This window comes from Dermacentor variabilis, chromosome 11 (assembly GCF_050947875.1).
Source record: "Dermacentor variabilis isolate Ectoservices chromosome 11, ASM5094787v1, whole genome shotgun sequence".
Lineage (NCBI taxonomy): Eukaryota > Metazoa > Arthropoda > Arachnida > Ixodida > Ixodidae > Dermacentor > Dermacentor variabilis.
The window spans coordinates 37,559,379-37,584,534 of record NC_134578.1 but is presented as its reverse complement, the minus strand read 5'-3'; the positions used below and the strand labels follow the sequence as shown (position 1 = coordinate 37,584,534).

The following is a 25,156-nucleotide window of genomic DNA, read 5'->3' as shown; positions in this document are numbered from 1 at the left end:
TCGTCGCCGCAAACCTCGTCTTTCGCGACACTAGGCTTTTCTTCTCGCACTTTTCTCATAGCCTCCTTCTCCGCTTTCCTCCTCTTGCTATCTTTGCTATCACCGTCTTTCATCACCTGCTGCGCTGCGCGTTAGCTCTTTCATCCTTCGCTGTGCTGGTTCGATAGGTTACGCCGAGGGAAGAGGATGCCGAGGGAGGACGCTTGCGCTAGACGCAGGAAGGTGCGCACAACAGCGGCACTATAAAATGTAAGCGGCAATGTGGTTTTCTTCAGGGTTGATTGTAACCGTTTATTTCCCTTAAGTATACGCCAGCTCAGATCTTGTTCCCCTACTCCCGGTCCTCTCTTTCCACAACGCTGTAGGAATCTGTGCTTCTTCTTGCGGCTTTCGTTTTCTTCGATAACCTTGAAACAAAGAACAGCAAGCGCAATGAGCACATATGCAACAGCATCGCCATGATAAAAAAATGTAAGCGCCAACGTTGCATTCAAATGGTTTTGTAACTTTTTTTGCCTTTCACGGCCAGATTGAGATTGCCAGAGTACCTCACCACTTCCACTTTCTGCACAGTGAGGTTTAAAAGAGCCTCTAAGGTGTTGGGCTGCTGAGCACGAGGTCGCGGGATCGAATCCCGGCCACGGCGGCCGCATTTCGATGGGGGCGAAATGCGAAAACACCCGTGTGCTTAGATTTAGGTGCACGTTAAAGAACCCCAGGTGGTCAAAATTTCCGGAGTCCTCCACTACGGCGTGCCTCATAATCAGAAAGTGGTTTTGGCACGTAAAACCCCAAATATTATTAGTTTAAAAGAGCCTATTGTAAGCAGACGTCCATTTAGAAACGTTTGGTTGCTATCTCAACAGGTAAACCTCGCTCTCCCTTCTCCAAAAAGAAAATTCTCCTACCATTGCTCACGAGACAAAATGATGGCATTTCACCAGGATTAAGTAGAGCCTTGCTTCCAGTTCCCTCGCTGAAGTTATTCGAATAACTGCATGATATGCCTTATCAGCTTAGTAGTTTTTAGTAGGCACAAGGTCATCGGTTCGATATGCCGTCGCATTCTGATGACGGCGAAGTATAAATTAACTCGTTTAGTTAGAGATAGGCGAAGTTTGAAACCTGGAAAGGTAGTAAATAGTAAAGGGGAGGCTGTGGTGATCCTCGTAGCCCTTCTGTTGCTTACCGACGTTAAACCCCGTAACTTGAAAGCTGTCACTATTTCTTTGCTAATTTCACGCCGAACAGGCAACAGACTGCCATTCACACATTGATACAAAACAAACATTTCCAGGACGGCGGTTTTCTCAATGCACAATGAAAAATTCATGTTGCTTAGACAGCCCTGAGCATCTCAGGATACTTCAGACGAACTTGTTGGCTTATTGTGGGCACCATAAAGAGTATTTGCACCACAACAATGATTGTCCTTTACTTTGAGTGTTCTTTTTCCTTTCTGTAACGCGCATGCGCGGTACGTTGAGGTCGCGGAGGGCATGCGCGTTATCAACGTAAGACAGCAAACATGATAGGAAAGTAGCGAACGCAGAGTCTTCGAGAAAGTAAAGATAGGCAATACAGATGGTGATTATTGTCTCTGGGACGAAGATACAACCCAAGTTTGTAAATAGTATTTAGCGTCTAGGTGCTGCGCGATATAATTGCCTTAGAAATGAAGCACGCTAAGCATGGATAAGAAAAAAAAGAATCACGACGGCGCAGGAAGCACTTCTAATCAATTTATTTCGGTTGAACACCCAATGCTAAGTATACGCCTTGTCGCGTGTGCAGCACGCATCATTCTCATCTGTCTGGAAAACCATCATCCCAAAAGTTTCATTTCGCAGCTATGTAGTTGTCTTCGCGGATTTCGTATACTGCGCTGTATATATATATTTTTTGTGATAGGCTTCGATTTTCTCTTTTCACGTGAAATTAGCCCACGTGAAAACAATACTATTTTCACGCGAATATTCCTCCTGCCATGAATACTTACATTACGAAGCCGGGACTGACACTTACAGTGTTGCACGTGCATGCTGGTGGGCCAGTTCATTATTATTTAAATTTATAAGATATTCCCTGCGTTCTTCATTAATACGGCGGCTTGTCTCTTCCACCTACGATTGGCCGCATGGCCGGGGATCTCGCACGCAACGGCCGTATCACATTTGGCATGTGCTATGGCATGGCATAGCTTTCGCACAGCTCACAAGAACTCAGGGTTCGTTTTCCAAGGCAGGCATAATTCTCTGATTAAATTTACAAACCCGACGTTTGAAATCATGTGTATAGGTGCAAAGTTATTACCAAAATATTTTCGTATCGTTGCCCTTTCCATAGAGCCTGTGCTTACGAGACTCCTCGCACCGGACTTCATGCAGCAGGGCTGTCAAATGCTGACGAGAAAGCTTAGTGCCACGAAACGACAGCGCACACCGAAAGAAAACAACCCTCCGCAGTTGCTTAGCGGCTATGGTGTTGGGCTGCTTCAGCACGAAGTTGTGGAATCGAATCCCGGTCATGGCGGCCACATTTCGATGAGGGCGAAATGCGAAAACACCCGTGTACTTAGATTTATGTGCACGTTAAAGAATCCCAGGTGGTCACAATTTACGGAGTCCGGCACTACGGCGTGCCTCATAATCAGACCGTGGTTTTGGAACGTAAAACCCCATAATTTAATTTTAGTTTAAAGAACACACAAAGACGTATAAGCGCTATTCAAAACTTTAATATTGGGAAGGTCCTCCTATAGATGTCACCTTGTCACACATGCGCACAATAAACATAGATAAACGTCGCAGCAAGACCACGTCTAGGTCAAAGACTCAAAGCTTCAAAACGTGTTTTGAACTAACGACACTCGTGTTGGACCCGAAGCGGCAAACAACCGACTTTCCATCAGCGTTTGCGACGCGTCTGTCACTTATCACTTGGGCCATAATCGCTTTCCGTTGCTGCAAGGAAGTTGTTGGCACGGCTGTCTGGTTTACGCTCAAGCCGGCGACCAGCCGCTTTGCTTTGTGAAAACACGCATCAGAATCCTTCAGTGCTGGCGCGCAAGCGTGTGTTGACATCATCATTTACTAGACTCCCTAACAGGGTACCAAATTGTACAAACCTGCATACTATATGCAGCCTAAAATCAATGCCTTTCGGGACACTGTGGAAATTTTGTAATAGCCCTTGAGCACTGACACACAATATTTGAACACCTTTATGCATGTATAAAGAGTGTTTGGTTTTCCCAAGCCCTAACATCCTCGCGTTTAAGGGTAGAGATCAAATCACTGACGAGAGCCAATCGAGGCATCTTCTTTGCCGACCTTTTCTGGCGAGTGCAAATGGCGATAGCTCTGACAGACGACTCAAAAAGTTCGTCAAATGTGCCTTGAAAGCTATCGCCCTCCAATTCTCTCCTCAGCTAGTTTTGTGCGCGAAGGGCCGTCAGAGTGGTAACACAGTTTTTACACTACGCCTTTTCTTATCACACGGAGGTGTCTTACCATGGGACAAGCCAACACATTTAATAGTGCAAAATAGTTTTACTCTCTTTACTAAACGTTCTTTACAAACAGCGCCCTAGAAAGACCTCGGCACCTGAAAAGAAATACGAACAGCATCCTCTCGTCCTCCATAAACACATAAATAAAACAATTTACGAAACACCCCATTTAGAGGAGGCCATGTTCAAGATAAGGTGAGCGCGACGCATAATAGTTCGACGCGGATTGATAAGGCGCTAAAGAGAGATGCCAGCTTGTAATGACCGGGACGTCATCAGTGCACTTGGCACCGCCACCTGCAGTAGTTTGCTTGCCTCATCAAGTCACCTTCGTGTTGCCGCAGCGCTGACGTTTACCGGTTGTATCAAGTTTGACAATATTGAGGACGACACGAGGCTGCTTCGAGACGAACAAGTGGTACAATGCTTACGCATACTTAGATGCTTAGATTTACGCAGGGGAGTTTCTGCGTGAATATTTTATGTTGCTGTTCACTGCATAAGAAGGTTCGCTCTAAGGGCTTTATGGCCGGAGTGCTTCCGTATACCTCATGTTACCATACTTTAATCATTGAACACTGCTCCTCGTGCTTACAATAGACGTAAACATTTATTATTTCATTCAAATCAATCAATTAATGAGATGTGTTATATCGAAAGCCTTGCCCTTTGACATAACCCACGCATGCGGTTATTCAGAACTTTGTAGAAACTGACCGAGTATTTTACGTTACAAAGAATTGGGGGGGGGGGGTAAGCTTATGGAAATCAGCTTATATCTCGAGTTGACGCGGTACGACTTGCGTAAACTAGGCCGGCAGATCAACTAAACTATCTTTGTACAATCAGGCACCAAGGCGGAAGCTGTTGTGCAAATTTTCAATTTCAATACTTCGGCGCCGAATCGAAGTGCGAAGTCTGATTGGCTCAATTACCGAAGAGATCATGGCGTGCACCTCATAAGCTAATAGAAATTTGAGAGAATAGGTCCAGCAGCTAAGTGATAGCGGCGAAGCTAAAACAGCGCGTCTAATGATACCCGCCTTGGTTGCTTAGTGGCTATGGTGCTGGGCTGATGAGCGCGAGGTCGCCATATCATATCCCGACCACGGCGTCCGCATTTCGATGCACTCGAAATGCGAAAACACCCGTGTACTGAGATGTAGGAGCATGTTAATGAACCTCAGGTGGTCGAAATTATTCCGGTGTACCCCAGTATGGCGTGCCGCATAATCAGATTCTGGCTTTCCTAGGTAAAACCCCTTAACTGAAAGTGAGTCTAATGAAAACTGCGAGAAATGCCGAACAATGCGCAAGTGGCTAAATTGTTGATATTGGCAACGTGAACGTACCCAGGCAAACAAAGGAAAAAAGCGCGATGACTGCTGGGTTTACTCCTCGGCTGTTTACTCCACCACAGTGCTTTTGAAATATAGGTCCATGATTTAGTCCCGTGCTTCAGCATTCACACACAAAAACATGTTGCGGGATCAATAGCCGGGCCTTAGATCAAGCACTATATCTTTTTATACGATCCGTCTGGCCATTATGACTTCTTTGTTTTAACTTCTTGTCTCGGTCTCAGCCAGCGAAAAATAATAAACCATGGGAACTTACTTGAGTGCTGAATAGAGCTCGCCTTCTTCGAGAGTGTCGGGCAAAGGGCTGCCAAAGGTTTCCGGCAGCAAAATCATCGCAGCGGATATAACAAAAAGCATCGCCGAGTACAAAATAAGGACAGTCTTTTCACCCCACGACATCAACTGAAAGGAATAACAAAATCATAATTCAAATTACCATTGCAAACAATTGACGATACCAGGCGGGACTTTTACCTGCAGAAATAACCTCACAACAAAAGACAACGAATATCTGGCAATCAGAATGGCGGATTGGGCGCTTTACACCAATCGCGATGCTTCCTTAAAATTTCTCAAGCGTGCTGTCCCTAAACTTACTTTGTATAGACTGCGGGGCGAACCTACGTAGCGTTCCTCCGGCGTCCTTAAAGTGCTTGACGTCCACGTGCACTTCAAGCGTCCACGTCCTCTGTGACTCACGGTCTCTTTATTTATATTTAACTTAGCGCCTTCGCCAAATGACATCCTGAATTTTTAGAGCCTTTCTTATGAAAATTTCTTTGACGCTATCAAATCAGAACAGGTAATTTTTGAACCACAAGAACACATGCAATGCCAGCCGTGTCGAGCCTGTGGAAACAAAGACGTCGTGCCGAAAGTAGGTAGGATATTCATTTTGTATGGTCTAAGCCTAATAATGTATATTGCCTACACTGGCATAAGCCTACTAAGCCCAGCTTGTCGTAGCGTTGACCCGTTCGTTGATAAAATAGAGTCCAATATAAAGTACTTTAGAATACTTTTTTGTACAAGTATAACTACAAACGTAGTTTCTTTGCCAGCGCTAAAGTTATAATTATGAATACACGTTGTTGGCCCTAAGCATACTTATATTATCGAGAATCATGCTTGCAGTGCCATTGGAGCACTCGCAATCATATGAAAATGTTTCCTGACCAGGTTTTCTATTGTCCCTTAATTAAGAAAGTAAATCGAACATTGTGTGGATTCTATACAATATACATTCTACGAACTTGGCACTGAAAATTTATCAGGCTATTCAACCTAATGCCAAAACGTTTTTCGCAGTTACGTTTAACTCGTACATAGTTTATGTGCGATGACATGTGCTTTTATTAGTTCGGTCGGTTTAGACCATTCTGATACAATAAATCATTACAAAGAAAGAAAGCCACAGGATGAGCGTACTTACGAAGACGTTGATCCAAGGTTCAATTGCTGCCCCCAAGCGGCCGACAGTTGTGCACAGCCCGAAGCCCCCGCTTCGAGCGACGGTGGGGAACATTTCGTTGATGAACACAAACTGAGTGGTGTAGCCCAATGTGTACGTGAACCAGCCGGCCATGCGGATAGTCGTTCGCAGGGCTAGATACTCTGCGTACAAAAACAAGTGACGTACCCTGATGTTACCTTCCGATAACGAGACAAAGGGCGGAAGTTCAGAACACGAACATCCAGGACTTCTACAAGCTGTGAGATAGAAACAAGTGCCGAAGTGCTTTATTTTTTCTGATTCCTAAATTCTAAAACACGAACGCAAAGAGCACCTGAGGTGGGGAATTCAGCACGCCTACGTACACATAGGGACTGCAGCGCTAATGTTGAGGACTCCGAGGGCAGAAGAAGTGTTGAATTTTTTGCGTAGAAACAATAGTTTGTGAAGAAATTGATGTATTCGCTGCCCCATAGAAGTCTCTGCAAGGTCTAAGGACTAGCCTTTCATACATTCACATTGCTTCTTCTTATCATTACTTCTCCGGTTCGGCCGGAAAAAATAGATGAGCTGCTGCAGAGACAGGAGCTAGTTTGGCATCCTGTGGACAATTATAAAAGTGGAGAAGACCCGACAAAGAATGGCCTTTAGTTGCTGTAAGAGATTCACGGTGAAACAGCACGAAAATAGAGATACAGTAGGCATACCTACAACACAGCGCTGGCCCTGTGTGCATGTGGGATCGGATGTGTCCGTATATACTGACACTTCAGCTTGCGTTTATCAATGCTCCGGCATGTTTCTAGTTTGTGTGCAAAAGCTGCTCGTCATGATAGTTTAGCGGACTTCAGCATTGAGGGCGAGAGGTGCGAAATCCTAGTTTGTCGCCTACGGGTTTGGATCTTGGAACCATTCTGATTCTTAGTATGCATAACTGATCTTCGATCGTATCTGTCCGAAGACTGCGTGTTATACGCTGACGATACTAACATATTCATTACAGCTGAAAAGGAACAACTGTGTGCAACCGCAGAGAGAACATTGCAACAGCTTTCCTTGTGGCTTTCCGCAAACGAATTAGTCCCTAACAAGTCGAAAAGTAGTTGCTCGTTTCGCGTCTTAAATTCAGACCCACCTTACATATTTAATAATTACTTGTTACAGCGTGTACATTCAACTAAGTTTCTTGGTAGAACGTTAGACAGCAGACTATCATAGAACTGACATGGGAAGAAGTGCTTAAAAATTATACAAAAGCACGCCGATACAACACAATTTGCGACATTTGTCATCGCTCATAACCCTGCTATTCTTTTATCATTGCTTCATTCGTTGCCACATAACTGACGCCATTGCTGCATACCATTAAATTAACCCTTCCACGCTACCTTGCATTTCACCCAGAAACAAGGCCCTACACATTACCCTGTTTCTAGGTAAGCGTGACTCTGCCCATTTCGCTTTGTTTCTTCATTAACATCCTACCAGTAAAGCAAATTGCGGAACGTAGGAAAATCATTGCTTAAGATGCGTCGCTACATAATACGCTGTACGGACATCATATTGCAGCCTCACGTAGTCCGACGAAATACTCGGTCATCATAAGCGCAGCTTGAGGTCCCAGCTATTCGAACAAACTAGGGAATATTTTCATTTCTCTACAACGAAACAGTGGAATTTACTCCCTGAAAAACATAAAGAACCAAAATACCGTTCCTTTTTTTTAAACTAAACTATAACAGTACCTTTTCGTTCTCATAAAGCTACCTCAGTGCTCAATAACTTATTATTGCTGTGATTCTTGCATTGAAGTTGATTTAAATACATGTCTTGTGTCACTGACATTACCTACCTTTTATTGTTCTGTTACTATAATGTAATAATTATATCAACCCTTCCCGCAACTCTAGAATGAGTTTTGGGCTATGTAATATTGCTTCTCTTGTTTATGTGAAAATAAATTTGATTGATTAGCGGTTAACAGAAAGCTAAACATCGTGGTAAGAGAAAGAAAGCTCTAGAATTTAATTGCTAGGGGTCTCCCAGTGTGTACGTAGCTGACCCCATGCTACTCTGCGTAGGAAAGAGGATCTATGGTAGAAATCTTCTAGGAAGAGGATTGTTGGAAAATAAAAATAGGCGAGGAAATTTGTGGCCCTCCTGTGTTCAGGTGAGCCAAAGGTGACGGTGTTGACATAAATACCGTAGGGCTTCTAAGGTAAGCCTATTTCTTGAAGTAGTGTGAACAAAGCGTTTGTTAAACCTTGACGTTACCTTGAAGGAGAAAGAGAGGGAAAAAACGCTTCATTTCGACAACCTGTAACGAATAGTACCTAGCAGTGCTTCCTACTTCTAGTTATTTTTGGGCAGAATAGCCGATTTTATTGAAATAACATGTAATTTTTTCTCTATAAACTGCGAAATCCAGCAAATCCCCGAATCATCCGTTTCGCAACCATACAGTGGGGAATCGTTAGAGAAGACAGATAAACGCGTAGGAAAGTGCAGTAGGGATAATCAAAAGTCCGAGTGCTTTGCTTTAACTTTCCCGAATAGATGTGCTCCCACAATAACGGTGCGGGGTTTTAATTACTACGAAGTACAAAAAGCTAAACTCTATAGTTGAGTGAAGCAAAGCGCGCGTAAGCGCCAGATCTCCTAATTTCTCTAGACTAGAAAAAAAGGAGGCTGGTAGGTGTACTTCTGTAAGTTCCATGTTTTTGAATACAGACTAGATATCCTTATCAGAACCGCGAAGCCAGAGCTCCACACGCTCAGTAAAATGAGCGCACTGACCCATTCTCCCTCGTGCTGGTTCATGTATTCATTTCAAACTCGCGAGTACATATGAGTGTGAGCGGACGTTTCAACTTGAGCGGACATCTGTTCGTTCGGGGTAAGCGTGAGTATAAGCGTGTGTGTGTGGAAGTAGGCGTGAGGAGACGCCAGTGGGCACCCACCTTTAGGCGTAAATGCCGTGATGAGCAGGGTGAGAGTGAAGAATGCGTAGCTCGAAATCATGGTGGGAATTCGCTTGAGGTATTTGGTGGTGACGAGGGACACAGTGTAGCCCGCGCACTCCAGGCCAGCGGCGATGCCAAAGTTCAGGTAAGGGTTTCCGCCGAGCGTAGTGGCAGTCCTCGCGTATCCGTAGTACACTATGTAGGACAGGAAGCTGAAAGGGACCAGATTCGACTGAGCGGCTTCCTCGGTCGCGTTCATATGAAATCGTTGAAACTAAGTCATGGAAGGAGGTGATAATTATGGGGGACAAAATAATGAACGCAAACCTAATGAGGGTAGTTATGATGATTGCTGCTCATAGCTTTCCCTTTGAATCGGAGTAGTCTACTAGATTGCGCAGGCTAAATAGGTAATACTGCATCTAGTATTGAATGTGCCACATTACCTGCCTCAACTTTATTTTTTAAGATTACACATCATTACGACTTCCGGTCCCTAGTTCTCCCATGCTTTTGTTTTCACGGATGCTCCAATCGTGTTTTGTTGATTTTCACCCCCAAATATTTAGGGATTTCATTAGCTTTGCACTCGAGCGTTTCTAGAATTCAAACATTCCTTCCGGTTCTGTTCTTGTGCATATCCTTGCATTCAATTACTACACGCGGAGTCGGACGTCTTTTGCAGCCATTTGAAGCCACTATTTTTTCAGCCAACACAGGTTACGGGGTTGAAACCCCAGCGCCCTTTTTTTCAGATTCAGATTTATTCGTTCCAAAAAAAGAAGTAATTACATGAGAAATATACAGACGAGGGTCCCAAAGTGAAAGAACTGTAGTGGGACCCTCGGTTAATAATAACAACATTGATGGTGATACAAATATTCTTTTTTATAGCTTTTTTTTATGGGAAAGCGTCATTTTTCGCGAATGACAAATCGTGTACATCATCACACAAAAATGCCAGCAGTAAGCAGATTTTGCGCACCTAGTCCCACGACCCACAGAAGTCCTGCATTCCGGGCCAAACAGCCCGTTCCAATTTGCGTGCCAAGTTAAACTACAGGCGTCCAGACAACAGCGTCCCTATTCGGAGGCAGTTTTGCTCGTCAAAAACTTGTTTGTGAGGAATATGCGGGTAGAAATATTTAAAGCATATTTAGCGCCAGCCAACAAAGACGGAAGGGAGACGACAACACAATGCGCAAACTTCAATTAAGCGAAGTTAGCGCATTGTGTTGTCGTCTCCCTTCCGTCCTTGTTTGCTGGCGCTAAATTTGCTTTCAATTTACCAACACGCCCAACAAATGGCAATGCTACAAGAAATATTTAGGTCGTTTTACGACGTTGAACGGCCTTACTTTAAACTCCTGCCCAAACCGAGCCTCCAACTCAACCAAAAAGCTGTTCAGCCAGTTGCTGTTTTCATAAAACTTACGTGATGGAACATACACAGTTATTAAAAGTCTGCTGCCGGATACCGAGACGTTTTTTTTGCCATAGGTGAGCGTTTTCAATGAATGGTGGTCAAAGCAGCAAACAAGGGAAAGGCGATTTTGGTTGTTCAAACATGTCGTGTGGCTTGTTGCCGCATTTCACTTATTTGGCTACACGCGGTATTCTATACTTGCACCAATGCTTGTGTTATTGTGGAAACGTGGAATAATGCGACCAATTCTTTGGTATTATTGAATGTAGGAGCACGTTGTTTTATGCATGAGCTGATGACTTGCAACAACGATTGCTAACACATCCGCTAGTAAAGGACACACTCGCATTTTAGTTGTTGAAATATTCGAATCATTAACTCGAAAATTGCTTCATCCTTCTCTCCATACATTGAATGATGTATTACTTAGGTTATCATTTTAGTGATATAACTATGGAATTATTGTTTATTAGCCTAATTTATATCGACTGCGGTGCGATGGTCCGTCCCACTGCCCTTGTGTTGCGCCTGCGTATTTCATCATATGCCGACCAATTTGCTTATGTTATTACACCATCTCCGCTCTCCTGAGCTGCCTTTCGCTCTCCCTGACGCACTAAGAAACGCCAGTATTTTCATCGAGCACTGCCTGGCCTCCCTAAATTCATTTATTCCGTGTAATGAAATTTACTCAGCTTGACTGGACTTACGAGACGGTGACCAGCACCAGAGTGTTTCTTCGTAGGTACTTTGTCTTGAAGAGTCCAAAAACTGACACGTTGCTCTGGTGACCTTGCGCGGCCTGCACAAAAAAGGAAGCACTGTATGAATTTCATGCTCAAGGTGCCGCAGCGATGTCGCGCCTGGTTTAAATAACGTTTGGACCTCGAAGATTGAGCCTTGGGATTGGGGTAGTTGGCATATCATAAACAGCAGCGTCGAAGCATTTAAGGAAGACGGGGATAACCATGAAATGTACAAACGGGCGCTAATCTTTAAATATGTTTTATTGAAGAAAACAGCTTAGCTATATAGACCAGATTTGCGAAAAACAAACATCCACGAATAATAAAATCATGAACAACTCCATTATGCTGTAACGCTGAGTTGCGCATGCTTCTATTGTTGAATCTTCACATATATTCTGTTGAACTCCTCGTGAAAATAATCACGATGCTTCGCTCAATCAATATTTGCTGCAAGTTAGCGCTCGTCTGCGTCTGTCTTTGTCATCCCCGGCCTTTATTCAGGCTTATAGACTACTCGAAGCGCCGTATTGATAGCTTCCTTACGTTCTGTTTTCTCTTCAATAGACTGTCCACTTCCTTCTCGACGTCCCGAAGCTGCCTCCTGTTGAATCGCGCAATCTTGCGGATTGCATCGCACGCTTCAGCTTGCTTTCCCATACTTACGAGCCACCTGGGCGACTCGTACAGCCATCTGAAAATTGAAACCGTCAACGACATATCGTAACCAATTCCTTACTGCTTTTTTGCGTTCGATTATATTAGTCGATCACTCCCGATAGGCTGATCGCAACGAGGAGGAACGACAGGCAACGCTTGGTGCCAGTCACCACGGACAGAAAGAAACACGGGGGAATAAAATTTATGCAATAATACACGAGAGTTGAGTGTCAAATAGAGACCACACGGTGGGGCAGCATAAAGGTGGTTACCGCCATATGCTACTAGCCGCATGGCTGTGGTGTTATGCTGCTCAGCATAACTTCACGGGTTCAACACGCGGCAGGGGTAGCAGTATCTTGATGTGGTACGAATTCACTTTGTTAAATTTAAACGTGCATTGCCCTCAACGTTACGCCGAGCAGTTCGAACACTGTTACTATGTTGGTCACGAATTGTTGCACCGAATTAGACACTTCAGATGCCGTATGCACAAGAATACATGCCAATCAAGCGCGCAAATGAGAAAGCGGTAATGGAAATAATAGTATTCAAAATGTGTAGATACATTTAAACACTCCTGACTGGAACTGTGCTACAAGTTTAAACAATACATGCGGAGGATTTTTAGTAAAAGAGGGAAGATAGACGACTGGTTGTTAGCTCTCATTGTCAATGTGTGTTACCGTGAACTCGGATTTACTTCTTTTATTGTGTTCCACGCGGATTTACCTCAAGCATAACTATTATTTTCGAAGTTGCTCGACAGTGGTTTGGAGCTTTCCAAGTATGCTAAACATCAACTACATAATATTCTCATACCTGACATTCCAGTCATGGCTTCTTGAATACGGTTTACATTCTGCGAGCTTCGGAAATCTTACTGACTACATAAAAATTATTAGCCCGTCCTGCGGCTGTAAGCTTTTCGTGAATTTCAAGATGCCAACACTTAGGCGGCTCAAAAGCTATAACGCAGAGAACGAATTTATGGCTAAAGGGGATAATGTACTAATATATGGGTGTGATCCATGCATCTCTTGCAGTTGACGCGCTCAACCGCCAGAAAGGCTGAATGATGTAGTGCTAGTGTGTTTTTCTTCTTTCTGGCAGCTGAAATTCTCACAAAGAGAAACGGGGCGCCAGGGCACGGATGCCTTGCTCGCTGTTTAGGCAACTGCACGGTACGAAGCATGTGCTTACTTCATTCAGGGAAACAATCTTTATGGGAGGAATTGCGCTCAGACGTGGAAAATGTAGGTCAAGCCGTGGGCACCAACTGTACCGTTTCTCGAGTGGCGTCGGCTTTTGACTTAGAACCAAATACCCTCCTCCTCCTGGGTCTCCTGAAGGCCACGCGCAACGCCTTCATCCGGTGTTCTATGGTTTTCTTGTAGATATGAGCATGTAGACTTCTATGTGGCCTAATGGCACGTCGTGATGCATTCATCCTAAAGTCGCAGCAGCATCAGCGGCAGGGGGGTAGCAAAAGTGGCAGCGGCAGTGGCAGCGGCTGTGACAGTGGCAGTTTGTATGGGACGAAGCCAGTACTTCTCCCCGTCCCTCGCCCTTCCGCCCCCGTCCCCGATCAAGTGCGTCCCGCCCTTCGCTCACGCTCGGAAAAACATTTCTCGCTATGCCAGTGGCCCGCTCAAGCCGCTTAAGCTCTGCTGCAGTTTTATAACGCTGTTGTGTGTGCAGACGCATCCATTCGTATCTGTCGTCTTTTGCCTTTCACATTTAAAACGAAACTATCCAGGCGAACCCTCGTGGACTCTGCCGGCCACGGCTGCGACTTCTGCTGCTGACTTGCGGAATAGCTCGTGCACAAGAAAGCGCTCACATAACGTACTGGCTTACACGTAGCCCCATTTGCACTATACCCTCACAGAGGTACCGGTGACCAACCTTGTTCACTACGTCATTGTGCGGTGAAAAAACAAACGACACCTAAATACTTTCGGTGCAACAAATAAGTGCTGAGCAAGCGCACGACTGATGTTCAAGACAAGGCTTTCTGTGCCTTCTTTCCCGTGGTTCGGCGTCTCTACTCGGTTGGCTTCTGGCTGAGAAACGTTGAGCGGCCTTGGAGATAGGGCAATACTAAGCTTAGCTGATCCCGGAGATGGCGTAATAAAGGTTGGGTCCAATCCCGGGAGCAGTATAATGCCTAGTCGCGTGGATCACGTGGTTGGCATCGCGTGGAGTTTCTGCGTCTTGCTGCATTGCCGCACAGGCGCGTGAAGGTTATGGTGCGAAACGCGTTGCAGAAGTTGAAAAATAACGTGGCGTTTAATCAGCAGCTTCACGAAAGCTTCGTTGACACAGGCTCCAAATTACGCGTTCAATTTTCATATTTATTTATTCTTATTCCCTCTCCTCCAGTTTTTTGGAGCTTGCCATTTCTTCTTTTTTTGCTCCTGATGATACACCAAGTTATTTCGTGGTGTTTTGAGACGCCATGCTGTAACACTGAGCGTGTGAGAAATAGCCTGGCATATCGGACGCCTAAATGCAATTTTTCCCCTATTATATATGCTGTTAGGTGTGCGTCGCCAAGGTCTATCAATTGCTTTTTGACCACAGACATCAACGTCGTAAACCTTTGATGTTGAAGAAAAGACTGATTCAATTAGATCGATTTGGGTCAGATTGATTTACCTGTCTGAACGTTTCATATCCTGCTCCAGCCAGGAACCAGCGCTTTTTGCTTTCCTACCATCAGAAAATAAAAATAAACAGGTACTCACGGAATGGCCAATAAGAGGGGCATTGCGAACGATGCTTGAACGATGAGAAGTTTCCTCCAGTCTTGCGCAAGCCATACGATTAAGGGCAGCAGAAGAACTCCGGTAACCCAGCCGTAGCCGTAGCACACATTCAGTGCAATCCGAAATTTCGGCCCAATTGTTTCTGCCACTGAAGTGAGAAAAAAGTGCTTCTCGATTAAAACTTCGCATGTCACTTCTTCGTATGTGAAATTACTTTACAACGAATGTGGCGACAAACGGGCGTATATGGCATTAGACCGGCAGCTCCATTCACTTAGCGACCACCACACAATATCTAACGGTGAGCACAATGTCGCGGAATCAAATCCCGGCCACGGCGGCCGCATTTCGATTGGGGCGAAATGCGAAAACAGCCGTGTACTTAGATTTAGGTGCACGTTAAAGAAACCGAGGTGGTCTAAATTTCCGGAGTCCTCCACTACGGCGTGCCTCATAATCAGAAAGTGGTTTTGGCACATAAAACCGCAGAATTACATTACAAGATCTAACGGTAAGCTCTCTCGAACAACAATAATCACTTCACTTGGAGGGTGCACTGCGCCCTCACTACGCTCAGGACGCAGTGAGGACGCAGATAAATTTTGAAGTAAGTTAAGTAGCACCAGCTGGTCTAAATGATTCCGGAATACCTAACAATATTTAGCAGCCCTCCTAACCCACCTGTTTGTTCTTGACATTACACCCCCATTATTTCACTCGCGGTGATTTTTGGACGCCGAGGTTACAATTCCAGGTACTAAGTTTACGCGTGATGATCACAATACCTTAAGAAACAGGTCTGAAATGTTTCGTATGTGTCTCCAGTCTCTCCAGATTTTAATTATATCGCGACATTTAGTCTCGCGCGCACATTATGTTAGAAAAGCCTTTGAAAGGGTAGCACCACTGGTTGGTCGGTGGGGGTAGCTCTACACCGTAAAGATTGATTTTTACTTGTTTAATTTCGGTAGTATTATTTTAGAAAGTAGATCGGCATTAACGAATACTGCCGGTCTGGCTCCTTAAACACCCACAAGTCTTCACGTTGCGCTCATTTTCATGCAAATTATTTTGTCCTTCCACTCATATAATTTTACGTGCAGATCCATGTTGTTCAGACTAAATAAATATGCAAAACACCCTAGAAAAATCGATCGTTTTACTTCAATCTGCCCCTATAGTTTTTTTTTCTTTCTAAACACAGATGACGCCCTAAAATGTCCTGAAAGTAAATTACTCACAAGAGTAAATTGCACATGAAAGGGCCAAAAACGCGATGCGCGTCAACACCACTTCGTAGCCTTAGAGAACCTGTCATTTTTACTATCAAAGCAGCCAGTGAACTTCGCATATGAGGGTAAACTGTTTACTTTTTAAAAGTAGGCTACGCATGTATTCCTTTATTAGCCATCTTTTATTTACTGCTTGCACGCCTGAGCTTTCATTATGTCAGAGGTATTCATTTTCTTTACCTGTTTCTTTTATTGAAGGTTTGTTTCTTTTTGTTAAGGATTTCATATTGCGTACAACTTTTTATTTGTTTAACCAACTCGCTGAAAAGGAAAATACGTGAAGCAGCCCCACTATGGAGAGCACACTTTAAAATTTCTCTATTCAAAAACTATATGCGTTTGTTGTAAGCGCAGTGCGTGCTCTTCAACTTGACCGTGAACAGAATGTCCGGCACTCACTCCGACCCACCTCCCATCAATATAGGTCAGTGAACAGGCGCCGTTCTAATTCCGAAAAGTTGTGCGCAACCAACGCCCATGCTGGAATCAATTTAAAGAGAAACTTTCGGGAAGTGGTCCATTAACTGCTATAAAACTAACTCCGATGCGAACAATTGCGGCTATTGTTACTCTATGCAACGTGCAAGCTAAGGCATTGTTTACGCACCGTACCGGTTGCGACTTCATTGCGATGCAATGTTTATGCACTACACGGTTGAAAAACAGCGCCGAAATTCAAACAGCACGTCATGTGAATGCAGGCTGAGAGGCGTAATGGTACGAGGGCGAAAGACATTTTTGATGTATGACGGATAAAGAGCGGTAAGCTGTGGTGTGAGTGGGGAATTACTACGACGAGAAATATGATCATAAGGTTCGCTATTACACCCGTTTTATTGCAGCGCCTTTGGCGAAATGAAACCTGGAGAGCGCGCATATGATGTTGAAATCACGTGCACTACTCAGTAGGACTGCAGCAGCAGCAGCAGCAATGGTTAACTAATTCTTTGAGGGTTTGCAAAGAAAGCGCCGCCCTATTACTGCATGGTGCATACCACAGAACAGGCGGTGTCAGCACGAAATGAGTTATAAACTGAGCATACGCAGGCTGAAACAGGCCACCTGGAGTCCGGAAATTGCAACGGCCACGCCAACTCTGGCTACCAGAAAGAAGTTGAGGCTCGAACTGAACGTCAGTGCAAAGGAGGAAGCGCACAGGCAGATAGTGCTTAGAACCGCCACAATTCTCCTTCCAAATCTGAAAGAGAGAACAAAGAAATTAATGACAGAGATTTCGTGGTAAGGTTATATTCACAAGGTGTCCCCCCGCGTTGTAAACAACACGCAAGATATGATTTAAAGGTGTAGAGAGTTCGTTATCCGGCATCAAATGCCAGTAAAATTGCGTTAATCAAAGACTGCGTTGATTTATTCTAAGTTTAGTATAAATGAAAGTCAATCGTGCTTTTTATGCGCTTGCCGCAATGTTGCACTTAATAGTTATATTGAGATGGAATCTCAATACATCGGGGTGCTGTGCTGTACTGCTTTAGCACACGAACTTCAGAAAGCATTCCCAGCGTTAAGAAAAAAATAATGGAAAACAAGTTAGGCATTCTCTTTCTTTTCATTCCGTACCCATAGCTATTTCTTGTTTAAGAATTTTCTGAAGACGAAATGTCACTTCGGTATCAGCTTGTTAAACGAAGTCTATCAGAAAGTGTACTCAATACAATAGCGTGAAACCCAAACAAGTTTTCCAATATTAAGCACAAGAAAAAACACACACATGTTACTTATTACGTACGGGAATGTGCTTTACCTGCCAAATTCTCTTAGGCTTGGCAAATCAAGACAAAAACATACCTGTCTGACAGATTACCTATGACGAGAATGCCCAACATCAAGCAAGCCATGTAGGTGCTTTGTATCAGTGACCTCTTCCATGTATTTTCACACACGAGGTTCCACTGAAACCAAAAAGTAAAAAATTAATTGAAGGAACGCATGGACGTGATTTTCTTTTTGTTTAGTGCGTAATAATAAATTTCTCGGACATCACCTCAACTGCAACACAAAGAGCCTTCTCCCTCTTTTTTTTCTTTATTATCCTCCAAGAATGTTGCAACAAGTTCTTGATTTTCGAAATAGACCTTGTTTGCTGTAAGTTTCAAAAAATTAAAGCGACTGAGGGGCTCTTAATTTGTAGCATCGCTTCATTTGACCTCGTTTTGCAGTACCAGAGTCACTTGTCCAAGTTTATAGGATGATTTAGGCGCGCAAGAATTTTAAGTCTTATCTTGATTCCTCGCCTGTCTAGGTCTTTGTACATTTCATTGAAAGACGGTTGACTTTTCTAAGAAGAAACTATTTTGATACACTACGGGCGTGTCATGCCCGTGAATGAAACGAATTTGTTAGCATGACACGAAATGAGCTGTAGGAAGCTCCAGCAGAATGTAGTAGAAGAGCAACATAGAGTGGCGGGAGAGCGCAACCGCTGACATCAAATTAAGATATCAGAACGAAGCGAGTGAATGAATATTTAGTTTTTAAAGCATTAAAACCGTTCACTGTGTCACTAGACATCGAATACACTAACGCAACTGCATTGGTGCTCCTCCATAAGCCTTTTACGTGAGGCCATCTCCACAATTGGGACACATCTCGTACGTATACTCCTTGTTTAAAATCTAATCTGTGCTTCTTAAGGACGACGGGCTTGTGCGACCATTTGTGACTATTAATGCAATTTCTCTAGGACCAAACACGTCAGCGAATTCACCGCGATTTCCTTCTTTCTTTCCCTCCTCTCTCTCTCCCTGTTATCTTTGTTTCCTCTTTCCCATTCCCCCAGTGTAGGGTAGCCAACCGGATGTTATTCTGGTTAACCTCCCTGCCTTCTACTTTTCTCTTTCCCTCCCTCCTAATCTGTGTCGTACTTTAGGAAAGATCTGTTTCGTTCCTGAATTGTGCAAAGCATGTCAGCAGATATATGTTTTGACGCAAAGCTTTCAGTTAAGTCAGCCTAGGAGTCGCTCGCTAAATCCACATGGAATAAAAACATGTGATACTGCGTATTGCCGCTTATCTCTTTGAAACCGTGCTGCTCACGCACCATACTTAGGTATTGTTGTGCAAAGAAAACAAGCCAGGGCTCGTGCACGCATAGATCACGTGCGCAGACGGCACGGATGTCGCGCCAGGCATGACGCAATCGGAGCTAAATATAGCCTCTCACTCGGCGTTCATACAGGCATAGCTCGGGAGTAGGTCTGCGTGTGAGCAACCGAACTCGCGTTTGAAAAATGTACCTCTCTCATGGTAGGCATAACACTTCAGACTCAAAGCTGTACTAATCGGGAGTTTTAAGGCTTGAAAATGTGCATGTTCTTGCAGACGTTAGATGACGCACAAGGTCCATAAATGGCGTCGAGGGAATCGGGCAGCATAACAGTCACGCTTAATTCAGGCCCACCAACTTCGACCAGGGCAGACTTACGACCAATAGGAAGCGAGCACGATAGCGAAGCACATCCGTAGAACCCCCACTCGCTGTACCATACGTTAAACTTCTAAGCATTGGAAATGCGGGATTAAATGTTACCTAAGTATATGGCAACGTAATTTCTCTGCCACAGTGCCCATACGCTTCCATCAGCAAGCTCAAGTTGTTTCACGTATTTCACGCCGGTGGCGGCCTCTGTATAGCCTAACCGGTAATTTCACGTTTCGTCTTTCATAAACAAGCACTTGGGAGCCTTCCCGGAAATGACTTATAAAATAGAGCTCGAACATTGAACAATATCGGTCATGTTTACTTGTGCTCCTTCTAAACATCATTTACAATGTTTAGAGGGCCAATGTCATGTTGTTTAAGAGTAAGTTCATAGGCCCGAATGCCAGCCTCTAGGAGCACATATATCTTATCAGCCTATGAATCCTTTAGTTTTTGCCTCCACTCGCATATGCAGGCAGGACAAGTAAACTTCAATACTAAAAAGTAATTAAGCTGTGTTTATTAACCTTATTCGTCAAAAACACAGAAAAGCCTGTGCACTAGACAATGCAGTGACATTGCGAAGCTATATGACGATTAGTTTCGTGGAATTGGCCTACAATACCGAAAAAGACGCTTCAGAAATTAGAGAAAGAAGTGCTACTTGACATTTGATGTCATCACACAAACTATTCTGCTTGCTAAAGCAAATGTCTGCGTTAGTAATTTTTTTGCCCACATGGCTTATTTTATAGTAAAATTTTATGTGTAATGTTTTCCTCCTTTTTTTAGATGCTATAATTAGATGCGGATTACTTATTGACAGTACGTAAACAAACCCAATAGGCCACAATTACTAGGAAGCCTAACTGCTACTGCTCAAATCTCCACCTGAGGAAGAATTAACAAATGAAACAATTTAAAAATGCAAAACATGTAAACAATATTTTGAACGGAGGTGCTTATAGAAACTGACAAGTAGTCCTGCGTCACTGTATGTTCAGGGAGGTGATTCCATGGAGTCAGGTATAATTGTTGAAAACATAGGAGTATTTAGAGGTGTGATATTTATTAAGTTGCTAATTGCTAGAAAGTGCTTATGTCTAGTCCCTAAGCTCTTGGAGAGTTGAAGAGTACTAAATGTCAATTTAACTTCTTGACGTTAAATACTTGAGAAAGAAATTTTTTATCGGGAACCACAATTTCAATTCGTATTGCGCTGGAGTTCACCTTACCTTATTGGGTCTAGTGAAGAACTTTGTCGTTTAAAACATAAAAGGAAGTGTACTGCTTTCTTGGAAAGTAGTTGTAATTTGTCCGCACTTATAGACCCGCATTTGATCGAAATGAAGAAAAGTGTTTTCTTTTTCATCAAACCTTAAACCTCTCAAACGTCTCTCGTTACGTTAAATTGGGGGGTTTTGCGACAGGTTCTCATTCGCTATTTCCTTTTGCCTGCTCAACAATGCTTATCTTGCGCATTTACCGAAACTGCAACGCGTCACTCAAAACACACACGCTGAAGACCTTCCTCATTGGCGGCATTTCTTCGAGCCCTTTGGGGAAATAGGGCTCAGCCACCATCTCACCTCGTTCGTCAGCGTGTGCCCGAACACATGCTCGTCGTGCGTCCACGCTTCGCAGCTCTTCACCGAGCTGTTGTCGGGAATGAGCTCGCCGCCGGTGGAATTGTGCAGCAAGCCGTACGATGAGCACTGGCTGTACGACTTGGACTGCGGGTCGAACGGGATGAACCGTTCCTTCCATTCGGTCTCGCTGAGGTTTACGAGCAGACCGTCCGGCAGAGATGGGCGCGAGCACCAGTGGTCGTGGTCGGTGACGAGGAACACGTAGGCGAGGTTGTTCAGACCCGTAAGTATGCCACGGTAGGTGACGTAGGCCACGAAACAGGCTTGCCAAGGCCCGAAGTGGCCGATCAGGTCGACCACCTCCGTCATATCGCCCGTACCTGGAAGTTTGGAACCACTGTAAGCGGAGCAAGGCGGCGAGGATTCATGGTAGTAGAAGGGAGACTTGCAAACAAGGACACAAGAAGGAACGAAAAGGATGACGCAAAGGCCCGTCAGTGTTGCATCACAAAGTCATTGTGTTTATGTTTTCGTCCATGTGTGCACGACTGCTCTTCAGTAGCGTGAAACCATGGAAGTGTTGGTTTTGGTCACTTGGCAGATTTGTCCGCAGCATTCATCACTGGTACTCGCTGCAAGTGTATCAGCGCTGCGGGATGTACAGTCAGTGTGTGTGTGTGTGTGTGTGTGTGTGTGTGTGTGTGTGTGTGTGTGTGTGTGTGTGTGTGTGTGTGTGTGTGTGTGTGTGTGTGTGTGTGAGTGTGTGTGCGCGTGCGTGCGTGCCTTCGAATTAGTATGTGGTGTGCATGTGTGTCCATTTGGACAATAAAATGTCCTGGAGAAGTGACAGAATTTCCCAATATTTTATGTACCATCAAATTATTAATGTCTGTGTGAATTCCTGGGATAAGATGAAAACTAGGGGAAAATTGGAAGGTATCCTTCTTGATAAAGACTGCGCGAAGGCTTAAGTACACGAAAGGACATCGCAACATTATCTTTCCAGGTGCTTGTGAGCTACTAGTCGTAAACTAATCGCCACGTTGCTCAGGTTTCTAATTTTAGTCAAACAATTAAGTACATGAGGAATAGGCACTAACAATCCGAATCGACATAGGCTCATTGTGAGCTGGTCATGTGACAAGAGTAAAGTACTGCGTGCTTCAGATACGGTGACCACGTCATGTGCATGTTTATGGGTACCTCCGGAAATGTCGAAATTTGTCGTGCGAGCTGCTGTGTGCACCGATTTTTGTCGCAAGAAATGTATTGATGCACCACGGGGCCAAGAATACAGGCAGTAAAGCCTTACCACTATAGTACGCTTCCATTATGCAAGATTTCCCCTCAGTTCCGAAAGTTATTGTTTATGTAGATTGCATGGGCGGCAAAAGTATGACAGAAAGTTGAAAGAGCCTTTCGGATTTTTCTAATGTTTACTACAGATTTGTAGGCTTCTACAGCAACATAGCGCTATTCTTTGCTTGCATATGCTTTCCATGACCGCTATACGTAGACGAGCATTATACACTACAGCCATGCAACCCACAACAATATTGTGGATACCAAAAAGCATTGAAGATGACCAATGGCTTAAAGGCCTCCAATGGTGCACGTGGAGAATAACTGTGGAAGTGAAGCTTAATTAAACTTAACATGGTAATGAAGTTTCATTATAGTATATATAGTCCCATATTTGCCCTACTCATCTGTTTTGTGACATAATTAAAATAAGAGGCACTCTCAAAGACTGGGAAATATGATCGGGTAGCAAACTTTTGTCAGAAGTTACTTCCTTCCGTAGCGGCGTTACACCGTCCAATGTTCGCGACAGTAGCGGTACACTTTTAGAACATAGGACTGCTTAGTTTAAAAACTAAATTCAAATGCACTCTGTGGCATACTCACATATTTGTGAATGGACAATTTTTATTTTATAGACCTTCTTTGCTAAGTCATGTGCATGCTTTCCCCCAAAAAAGTATGTCAGCGAAAGCAAGTCTACTTTCGCTGTGCTATTTCTGGTCCGTGCCCATCCGCACTGTCTGATAGCCGAAAGTTTCCAGAGAAGAAATTGGCGAAATGTTCTAAGTGGCAAATCCACATGCTTTCAATAGATGCTGTTTATATTTCCTAAAACTCTCCATTAATTTTCAATACCGTGTCTTTACGTGTTTGCGCGGGTTGGTCAAATGCAGTCATTCAGAAATTTGAAACGGCGCGCATAGAATTCTCACTTACCTCGCACCTCCCGTCTCACAATGCTCAGGTGACCTAATGGACATCTCCTGGCACACTCCTCTCATACGGGAGATAACAGCAGCCTCGTAAACTGTCAGAGATTACTTTACAACGGTTGTTGTGTCCGGGCGAACGTACCTCTTTCTTTGTAGTAATTACTTCTCATCCATGAGCAGATTCTTACTCTGGATAGCTTAGTATGGCGTCACAGTAGAAAGTGTTCCGCGAATCCTCTACGCAAATAAACTTGATCGTTTCTTTGCTGGTTAGTCCCTCTGCTGGTTAGTAAACATAATTGAGCACATGATTTAATATTTTCAAAAGATCAGCACACTTACTCTTTCATGTATCAGCGATGCACCTATAGCACAAATGTGTCTGTGAAATCTTTATTGGTCCTTCTCTCGCTGTTTTCTCGCCCCTTTTTTGATCGGCTATTATAGGGTAGCAGATCGGACGCTACCTTGATTGGCTATGGCTGTATTGTTGCCGCATTATGTCGCCCACTGAAGAACATGTCAGTGTATTTCAAAAAGAAAAAAGAAACGAAATTTTAACACTGAGAACTATCATCTTCCGTAGAAAATAACACTATCGGCCAGCCTTAAAACGATATTGAAGTCAGCCTAACTGTAAGCATGCATTAGTTTACAAATTTACAATTTACGAATTACAAATAGTTACAATTTTACGAATTAAAACTGTTTCAGTTTCCTATATCAGTGTACCACTGGATTTGTATTGCCAAAACAGCATGCAACGGGACATTACCAGGAAGTGAGTGGCTTCTGTTGTTCTTGAAGCCATTATGTTTACGTCACACACACACACACACACGAGTGGACGCACAATAGCTCTACATGGACATCGTTCCGCTCTATTTCGATGCGCAAATGAGTAATGTCCTTGCGAACCGAGATGCCATACGTTGTTCTGATGTAACGTTGTTGTGTAAGGTTTAACTAATGATCGTTACACTGCAGTAGACGAAATGTCGCCTTCAGGGCCGCCTTCATTGTTATCGTATACCTCGTCGTCACGGTTGTGTCATCGTTGTCATCTCACCGTCGCCGTCATAATCATTGGGCTCATTGTCATATCGTCCTCCTCGTTGTATCACTGTCATCACTGCCATCGCGCCACCGTCGTTTAGCCATCATCATCATCGTCGTCTACATGCCATCATCATGCCGTCTTCATTACCGTTCTGTTGCCGTCACATTGCAGTTGCCATTGTCGTGATGCTGCAGTCTTTCTTGCTTTTCACTGCACACGTGAAATGCGCCCTGCACGTATGAAACGTACGCAGCCGATGAGAAACGTGGGTGCGTTCCTTCGTATGAGTTCAGTATAAACGAGCAAACAGTCAAATTTAGGTCAGTAATGGCTTGGTGCACTCAATTGCATAAATACAAAGCGCGCTAAATCTGCCGTGTGTTTTTTTTCCTTTCTTCATATCTACCATTCAAGTACATATATATATATACATGAAGCTGCTCTTAAATGTCTGGCTATTTCGCATGCATAAAGACTGCATATTTTTTGGGCACCAGCATATATAGGGTGCCCCAACCTACTTGTACCAACAACAAAAAATAAAAATAAAGAACATGGTACAAGATACCATTTTAGGACCTATGGTATTCGATTGTTAAACCTCGGAGTGTCGAACACCGTAGTTCTCATAATTCTTTAACTAACCGT

The 25,156-nt window shown here is 43.9% G+C and overlaps 1 protein-coding gene across 1 annotated transcript; it reads right to left on the bottom strand.

Moving 5' to 3' along the window:
- Positions 1–275: 275 nt before the first annotated feature.
- Positions 276–23,509, bottom strand: LOC142564816 (organic cation/carnitine transporter 2-like). Its single transcript, XM_075675984.1, has 11 exons — positions 23,453–23,509; positions 21,212–21,591; positions 17,990–18,093; positions 17,227–17,381; positions 14,871–15,039; positions 12,007–12,154; positions 11,425–11,516; positions 9,286–9,500; positions 6,305–6,486; positions 5,129–5,274; positions 276–407 (listed from the first exon to the last, which is right to left on the bottom strand). The coding sequence occupies exons 2-11, from the start codon at positions 21,578–21,580 to the stop codon at positions 332–334; spliced, it is 1,656 nt and encodes a 551-aa protein (XP_075532099.1). The 5' UTR covers positions 21,581–21,591; positions 23,453–23,509; the 3' UTR covers positions 276–331.
- Between the last annotated feature and the right edge of the window lie 1,647 nt (positions 23,510–25,156).